This window comes from Cherax quadricarinatus, chromosome 85 (genome assembly GCF_038502225.1).
Source record: "Cherax quadricarinatus isolate ZL_2023a chromosome 85, ASM3850222v1, whole genome shotgun sequence".
Taxonomy (NCBI): domain Eukaryota; kingdom Metazoa; phylum Arthropoda; class Malacostraca; order Decapoda; family Parastacidae; genus Cherax; species Cherax quadricarinatus.
Window position 1 is genome coordinate 11,007,934 of NC_091376.1, and position 9,580 is coordinate 11,017,513.

At 40.6% G+C, this 9,580-nt stretch overlaps 1 protein-coding gene across 1 annotated transcript in view; it reads left to right on the forward strand.

Annotated features, from left to right (window-relative positions):
• Positions 1 to 9,580, forward strand: part of LOC128703286 (uncharacterized) — a gene marked incomplete in the record, with an annotated part of 161,142 nt that overhangs the window by 138,885 nt on the left and 12,677 nt on the right. The window contains 2 exon segments of the mRNA XM_070103523.1: positions 702 to 844; positions 1,073 to 1,238. Coding sequence (XP_069959624.1) covers positions 702 to 844; positions 1,073 to 1,238 — 309 coding nt within the window.

Consider the following 9,580-nt stretch of genomic DNA (forward strand, 5'->3'; position numbering starts at 1 on the left):
CAGTGTTGTTCCAGCCAGTGTTGTTCCAGCCACAGTGTTGTTCCAGCCACAGTGTTGTTCCAGCCACAGTGTTGTTCCAGCCACAGTGTTGTTCCAGCCAGTGTTGTTCCAGCCATAGTGTTGTTCCAGCCACAGTGTTGTTCCAGCCACAGTGTTGTTCCAGCCACAGTTTTGTTCCAGCCACAGTGTTGTTCCAGCCACAGTGTTGTTCCAGCCAGAGTTGTTACAGCCACAGTGTTGTTCCAGCCACAGTGTTGTTAGTGTTGTTCCAGCCACAGTGTTGTTCACAGCCACAGTGTTGTTCCAGCCATAGTGTTGTTCCAGCCACAGTGTTGTTCCAGCCACAGTGTTGTTCCAGCCACAGTGTTGTTCCAACCACAGAGTTGTTCCAGCCACAGTGTTGTTCCAGCCACAGTGTTGTTCCAACCACAGAGTTGTTCCAGCCACAGTGTTGTCGCCTTTAATTCTTCCATTTGCTTTCAAAGCCGTCCATCGCCTATTTTTTTTTTCAGTAATATAGAACATAAGAATGGAGGAGGAACACTGCAGCAGGCCTACTGGCCCAAACTAGGCAGGTCCTACTCTAAACCAACCATTCCCAAAGCTACCCAAGAACGTACTCTCCTACCCACGACACCAGTCACATCCAGGCCCGCATAACAAACATCTGAAATGCCTAAACGACTGTGTTGACGTTGCAGGAGTGGAGGCACAGTGCGAACACACGGTCATAACGGAGCAGTTTCCTGGCAAGTATATGGCGGAGTTTACTGCCATTGCCCCAGTGGACATGGATGGTCTGACTCTGGACCTGACGTTCAACACTCCAGTCGACAATGTTGCTGTAAGTTTCCTTAGGCACACGTACACATAAGTACAATTATCACAGCGTAAATAGCATTAATGTTGCTAGAATTACCGAAAATATGTTCGATACGGCTTGATAAAGCTCCTGGAAAGCGAAACGTTGCCGTAATAAAATATCACATTAGTTGTACTTATGGTTTTTTAACCCAACATAAATAAAAATTGTTCCAGTTACTTAGTGAGCTGTTCCTTGATATCTCTTCAGTTCTTTGATGGATCGTCGACCAAGCACGACGACTACCACTTCACAGTGGAAAGTCAGAATATCCACGTGAAGGCCGGAGAAGAATTTTCGACCAAGTTCCAAGTGGAGTATTCTCACTACCTACCGTTTGTAGTTAATGAAGTGGTCAACGGCGTGGAAATCTGTGGTAAGTAGTGTCTCTTGTTGAAGAATATGACAGGACTCGCAGCAATGGTTTTAAGTTGGAAAAATTCAGATTCAGGAAGGATATAGGAAAGTACTGGTTTGGTAATAGAGTTGTGGATGAGTGGAACAAACTCCCAAGTACCGTTATAGAGGCCAGAACGTTGTGTAGCTTTAAAAATAGGTTGGATAAATACATGAGTGGATGTGGGTGGGTGTGAGTTAGACCTGATAGCTTGTGCTACCAGGTCGGTTGCCGTGTTCCTCCCTTAAGTCAATGTGACCTGACCTGACTAGGTTGGGTGCATTGGCTTAAGCCGGTAGGAGACTTGGACCTGCCTCGCATGGGCCAGTAGGCCTTCTGCAGTGTTCCTTCGTTCTTATGTTCTTATGTTCTTATGTATGCAGCAAGTACACACATGGGCAATATCTGGGTAATCGATTCTACCGTATGTCCTTGTATTGATAAAGCCACTGAATGGCGAAATGTCTACAAAGATACCCAGATGTTGCACATGTGTCTAATTGTTCATCTTGTCGTTACTGTATACCATTTATAATAATAGTAATAATAATATTATAATTATATTCTTTATTTCTACCAGTACATGTACAAGATATACAGACCATAGCTGACATCAGTGACATACTACTATATAGAAAGCCGCTTGTTATGCTCAGCATTTCTGGCAAATTAGGTCAGTTTTGTCCCAGGATGCGACCCACACCAGTCAACTAACACCAGATACCTGTTTTACTGCTAGGTAGACAGGGACAGCAGGATTAGAGATTTTGCCACCGAAGTGGCTAGTTTATTGTGCACCCCATATCCATCCTGTGGACGGTAGCGCGAGAGCATATGGATACACAAAAGGCCTAGGAACTAGGCCCCAAAGGGTTAACAGGAATACATATGGATTTATATCTACATATCTATAGTTCACTTATCTGTTACAAGCAAATTTAGGAAATTTGCTTAGTATATCTGGTATCTTATTTTCATTAATAAGATATCTTGACATGTCACATAGGTTATTATACTGTGTCTCTGTATTCCTCAATAAGTGGACAATTAAGCACATAGTGTTCAAGAGAGTGACCATATGCCTGATCACATAATTTACATTTAGTTTGATCATCATCTGTGTGTCTCCCAAACTGCCAGAAGTACTTATAACCAAGCCTAAGCCTGGCCACTACAACATCAGTCAGTCTGTTCACATTGCAAGTTGCTCCATAAACATACTTATCTACGTTCATGTTATCATAGTGGGTTATAGATCTACTCAGGCTTCTAACTGCATTCCTATAACAATCATTTTCATTATTTACTTCTCTCCTAATATTATTCCTAATGCTAGACACAGTTATACCAAAGTTATATTCTACATTCTCCTTCTCGATACTCTTCTTGGCTAACATATCAACTTTATCATGAAGGAGTAATCCAATGTGTGATGGGATCCATAGCAATTGTACATTAATTCCTTTTTCCCTAATTTTTGAGTATCTATACCTGGCTTCCCCAATGAGCATGTTGTTGGAGTCATTATATGAGCCAAGAGCCTTCAATGATGACATAGAATCAGTAATGATGATAGAGTCAAGCTCAGTGTCATAGGTTAGCTTTAGCGCCATTAGGATTGCAAACAATTCAGTTTGCAGTGTAGACGCCCAGTTGTTAATTCTTATGCCTAACTCAACAAATTTATTATCGTTCTTAACTAGGGAGGTGGCAACAAGAGCAGATGCAGCCCTGCCAGAAGACTCCTGTTTAGATCCATCAGTGTATATAACTTGTGATAACTTGTTACTACCAGCTAGGTGAGAAATTTCTTCTTGAGCAGTTGCTCTAACAAGAGATTTAAGGAAGGGATTACTAGCAATGAGCTTCTTGGGAGGAACTTGTAGGTATGTGATATTAAATGAACACATCTTCCATGGAGGGGTGAAATGCTCTTGTTGCCTACAGTGATACAGTTCATGCAGGTTATAAAACTTAATGCAATTGCACGTTTTCACAATCCATTTAGATCTGTGTGTATTTACCTCTAGACACTTGGTAAGATTCACTGTGACAGTGTCTGGTTCGTTTCTCAACATTCTAATACCGAGTACAGTGTTAATTTCAACAATCCTATCACTGATACTAGAAATACCAAGCTCCTTCCTCATGTTAAGAACTTTTGTAGATCTGGGACAGCCAAGAATAATCCTGAGAGCTTCATTTTGCATTAACTCCAAGGGTCGGAGAGAACTTTCTCTAGCTAATATCAACATGGGAGCAGCATAATCAATCAAGGACCTAACATAGGCTATGTACATCATTCTCACGATTCTCACATTTGCACCATAGTTGGGATTGTAGCCAGCAACAGCTTTGAGAGCATTTAGCCTAGCTTTACATTTCTTGTTTAGTTGTGGTATAGTGGATTTGTTAAAGGGTACATCTACACCAAGATATCTGTAAGTTTTAACGTAGCTAATGATTTCACCCTGCAAATAGATGGGTGGGGGATGTCGTTTGCTTGTTAATATCTTAGTTTTAGAGGAAGATATTATGAGGCCTAGTCGATTACAAATTGCTTGAACTTCATTAAGAATGGTATTCATCTTCTTATGCCCTGTTGTATGGATCATGATATCATCAGCATAGCTTATAGCTATATGTTTAGGTGAGGCAGGTAGAGCATTTAGGAGAGCATTAATCAGAATATTAAATAGCATGGGACTAAGAACTCCTCCCTGCGGTGTACCTAAAGACATTTCTTTAGAATCACTTCTGAAGCCTTGGTAAAGGACAGAGGATACTCTATTTGACAGGTATCCTATTATCCAGCAGAGTAAGCTACCACCAATATTCATTTTGGCTAGTTCATGTAGTATAACGGTTCTGTTCGCAATATCAAATGCAGATTTTAGATCAAGAAAAGTGGTAAAACTAGTAGAGGTGTGTGCAGTGAGAAAGGTGGAAATACAGTTCTGCACACTTTTACCTTTCATGAACCCATAGAGGTAGGGGGAAAGTTGATGTCTGATTCTGTAGTACAGTCTGTTAAGCATCATTCTTTCAAAAGTTTTACAAAGACAACTAGTTAAGGAGATCGGCCTAAATGTATCAGGCTGTTGGGGCTTAGGGATAGGCACAATGAGACTATTGGTCCAGGAAGTAGGAAGAACGCCCTCAATGTAACTGAGATTATACAGTGCCAACAAAGGGTTATCAGGCACGTGCCTTAGAGTTCTGAGAATATCATAGGTTATACCATCCTCTCCAGGAGCAGTTGATCGACCTTTGGTTAATGCATTATCTAATTCATACTCGGTAAAGAGGCAATCACTCTCATCAATATTTTGGCTCATAAAATTAATCAGTTTCAACATTTCTTCAGAAGTACTCTCTAAATTTTTTCTAATATGAGATGGAAGGCTTTCATGCCTGGATGTTTTGGACCAGTCATTTATGAGGTCATTTGCTTTTTCAAGAGGAAAGGGATGAGCAACATTGCCAGTCTTTTTCCTGGTTATTTTATTTATACCTTTCCAAGCCAAACTCAAAGGGGTGGACCTATTTAATCCACTAACAAACTGTTCCCATTCCTGTTGCCTAAGTTCTTCCTTTCTATTCCTTGCATTTGTTAGTGCAGCTTGGAACGTTCTGAGCAGGTCTGGGGTTCTACATTCACGGTATGCTTTACCAATCCTCCTAGCTGCATGTGTTAGATTGCGCAGCTGTGGATCATTATAGTATTTACATTGGTTTTTATTGTTATTTATAGTGGAGGGTTTTTGTTTCCTATTCCTGCCCACTTGATCTGTGAGAACACTCTCAATAGTGGTAATTAAATCATCATTAAATTTTTGTGTGCCAATGGGCTCGTAATTCTTATACCATTGATCCAAGTGGTTAATAAAGTTGTCTCTGTGTTCTGGTTTGAGAATAAGTTTCCTCCTTCTGTATTTAGCTCCTTGATTGCCGGAGATGTGATCAAGATTGACAGTTGTTAGTCTTGGGAAGTGATCAGATAGAAGATCATCAACTATGACAGAGTCATGCATCGTATATGATGTATTAAATCCAAGACACAGATCTAGTATGCCACCATATATGTGAGTAGGCTCAGTAGTGCCCACAATTCGAACATTATCATGCTCATTTAGCAATCTCACTAGTTTAGTTCCATTGGTGTTTGTTATAGACCCACCAATATTCTTATGTCTGGCATTAAAATCTCCAAGAATGATGGTAGGTTCACTATTGATGCGATCTGGTAAAGCATCAGGTCGAAGCTGGTTCGCTGGGGCATAGAGATTAAAAATGTTTATGGAAAAATCGCCTGCATATACTTTGACACCATGATACTGCATGTTAACTCGACTCTGCAAGGAAAGGAGTGAATGTGGCAAGCTCTTTCTGACATACATCACACAACAGTTGGTTGACCTTAGGTTATACGCTGCATATCCAGGCAAGTTTGGTGGAGGTGCTCCATCTTTCAATCTACATTCCTGCAAACAGATGACATCAATATTCTTGGTTGCACTAATATGATGTAAGTCAGGCAACCGCTTCCTGATGGAAGCAATGTTCCATGAAAAGATTTGTAATGTATCCATTGTAGTGAGTTATTACAATCTCTTGCTCATAAGATGGTAAAACTATTATGCTTTGACTACAGTGTGCAGATACTTAAGAGCAAATAGCATAGTTTGTACGTCTTTATCTTCAGGACCTTTATTTTTAAGCATTTTTCGGCATTTTGGCAGCCAGTGATAAGGCAAGTCTTGAAGGCAAGAGTTATGGGCTTCTTTCTCACAAATTGCTGGAAGCTGAACGGAGATTGCTGCACTTTGGACATCATCACCATGCTCAAGAGCATCATCCTGATTACATATATTTATTAAACTTGTCAGGATCTGTTCAAGATGCTCAATTTTTTTCTGGAAAGTTGTTATAATATGAGGAAGGTCTAACGAATCCAATGCCTCTCCGGAGGATGGCACTTCTGGGTTAGTGCTTTCTTTAACACCTATCACCTTAACAGGTACCATGGTTACATTAGTGTTCTCTGTTTCATCATTCACTGCAGGTAGGTCCTGTGCATCTGACTCATCTCCAATTTCCAGGGAGGTTACCTGTGTGGTGTCCGTCTGACTGTTGTAGTTGTGTGTATTGGGAGAAATGACAAACTCATCCCCATATTCAGGTGTAGCCATAGGTATCTGTAGTGGCAGACCAGTAGTTCCATATGTGCTAGCAGGGATGGCTAGCTCCTCCACAGCTTGTGTGTGTGATGGCATTCTGGTATCACCAGAATCCTTTGCAGTGAGGTGGGGTTCTTGCACACTTTGCAGAGGTTCAGTCTCAGATCTGGCTGTGGTAGACTGGATGGCCCCATCCTCAGTTACCATTAAAGGACTGTTATCAGGTTTACATCGAAGGTTGTTTGGGTTCTGACTGCAGTCCTTGTGGGAGACTGTAACCCCAACTTCTTTACAGTTAATACACTTAAATTTTCGGCTGTCAGGGCCTACTGTGCATTCTCTAGTGGAATGTTTCCCAGCACACTTACCACACCAAGAATGTAGTATTCCACAGTCTACTGCAACATGGCCATAGTGCTGGCATTTGTAACACCTACGTTTAGGGGGTAGGTACACTTCGATGTTTAGGAAACGTAAACCATGCACCCAGATATTCCGGGGGAGGGGCACAGGACCTACCCAACTGGCAATAATTTGGGATTTTCCTTTAAGTCTTTTAGGCTTGATGATATGCTCACTTAGAGTCAGATGGGATGGGTCCATGCAGAGAGGGTATCCAAAGATTATGATACTGACCCATTTTTTAAAGTGGTGAGTGTCTGATGGAGGTCGGAGCAGCTTAATATCCCCATAAGGTGTACTAAGTAGATCATTAATCAGCTCTTTATTCTGTTCCACAAACACAAAGTTGTGTGTGTTTTTCCTAAATTGGATCCTTGAGTTAGGATGCTTGTTTACAGCTTCCATTAGCCATGCACACTTAGCAGGCAGCGGGGTGTTGTCAGGGAAGTTCAGCTTAACACATTCTTCCTTTGAAGAAAGACTTCTTGCAGCCTCTGTGCACCAAGGACGTTTAGTATCACATTGTGTACGAGTCAAGTGAGTCTGACTACGTCGACGCTCTAGCCCTTTCTCACTTTTTCTCTTTTGTTTACTTTTAAAGGTCTGGAAGCTATCTTCATTTCCATCACCTGCAGAAATAGGTTCCTCTATGACAGTTGCCATGTTTGCCAGTGATGATATCTGGTGTAAGACTCACAACACAAGAATTCCTCGCTTATCTTTCCCTTATAGCAAGAGCAAATATTCACTACAAAGTCAGAAGTCCAAAATAGATCACAAGACACAAGTGCTCAAGTTCAATGAACACCTCCAACCATACTCAACCCAGACCACCACCACTCAATACGACACACACCCCACCAAAAACACACTCAGAGACCTCTTGTATGTGTGGTAATAATATGGTACATATAATGATATAATGGATGGTACAGGAGGCCTGGTCACAGACCGGGCCGCGGGGGCGCCGACCCCCGGAACTCTCTCCAGGTAAACAGGCGAGGTCTTACACCTTATCACAAATTACAAAGATGAAAAGAGAGAGAGAGAGAGAGAGAGAGAGAAAGTAGGTAATATTGAGCATAAAATTAGAATTCTGACATACATCACATTAAACATGAGGTTCAAATTCAATGATAACTTCCACTTGAGTTAGTTCAGGCTACTGCCACCTAATGTACCTCACTGAAATAATAATATAGCAGACATCACAATGAATGGTGAAGACAACCTCTTACCCCAACCATAGATTGTAAACAGTATTATTTAAAAAAAAAAAAAAAAAAAAAAAAAAAAAAAAAAAAAAAAAAAAAAAAAAAAAAAAAAAAAAAAAAAAAAAAAAAAAAAAAAAAAAAAAAAAAAAACTAGGTAATGTTACAATGACAATGAGATAAATCACTCTGGTCGACTTCCTTGGTCCATCCTGGGTAACTCACACGTTACTATGTTATACATGTATGCAAGCATAAGTGTGCAGCTGTAGATAGATGAACCAGTACCTAAACAATCTCACTTACACACGCGTTACTATGTATGACAAGTGTTACCAAGTACACCAAGTGTATATTTTATCACTTAGAATACACTTTTGTTGATGTAAATATAGGTGAGAGTGGTACACCGCTGGTCGTAATAAACACACTGAACTTCTCAAGGTCACACACTAGGCCCAGCTTCTGGAGTTACCAGCGTTTTAATGTGTTTATTATGTGTCAGTGCGTGTCTGCAGTCATTAAATTGGTGTATCAGAAGTTAAACACTACAATCCAGTTGATCAAACAGTCTAAAACAATTTACACAATGTATAACTAGAAGTATAATGATTGCAAATTGTTACTATTACAATTTCAACTAAGGAAACACATCCTAATGCTTCCTCCAGACCTCAGTGTCTAACCTTGGAGAAATAGTATTTGAGGGGGTCAGTCCCTGATCCTGGAGAAGTGTATAGTTGCTGCCCGTCTTTACAGCTTATCGGTCTTATGTAACTTTTTAATATATTGTTTTACCAGCCAGTGGCTTTATCAGTTATGTAGATGATTTGTTACGATGGTAAAAATGAGGTAATTAGTCCCTCTGACTGTCAGCCTGTGTTCTGTATCTTAGTGTTAATGAATCGGCTGCTAGCCTGAGGGACTGACTACCTCATCTGCCACTGTCTTCTGTGTATAGGTTTGCAAGACTGAGGGACTGATTGCCTTTGGTTGGCGAAAAGTCTAAAAAAATAAGAAAAAACTAGGTATTACACGTGTTTAATTCCCTAATGCACATTGCGAAACGAGGTACCAGAGAGACTGTATAGAGCTTTATCAAGGCTACACAGGGCGAAACGAGGCTCCAGAGAGACTGTATAGAGCTTTTTCAAGGATACACAGGGCGAAAAGAGGCTCCAGAGAGACTGTATAGAGCTTTATCAAGGCTACACAGGGCGAAACGTTGTTCCAGTAAGTTTATTCTATAACGTTAGTCTTTTCTTCATTAATATCTTCTGTTTACCATGTTGATCAAACCAGGATAATTATGGATTGAATCCAAATATTTCTAGTTTCCTCTATCTCTTAACATGCTCTCTGACAAGATATTACTGCGACTCAAGGCTGAGGGTCTAATTACCTCAAACTCCTCATCATCCACTATTCATCTCTGTATAGGACTGAGGAAGCCACGAAACGTTTCCGCAATACAGATACCCAAGTTTTGCACAATTGTCTCAATCATGTATGTTTACAAGTTTTCTGC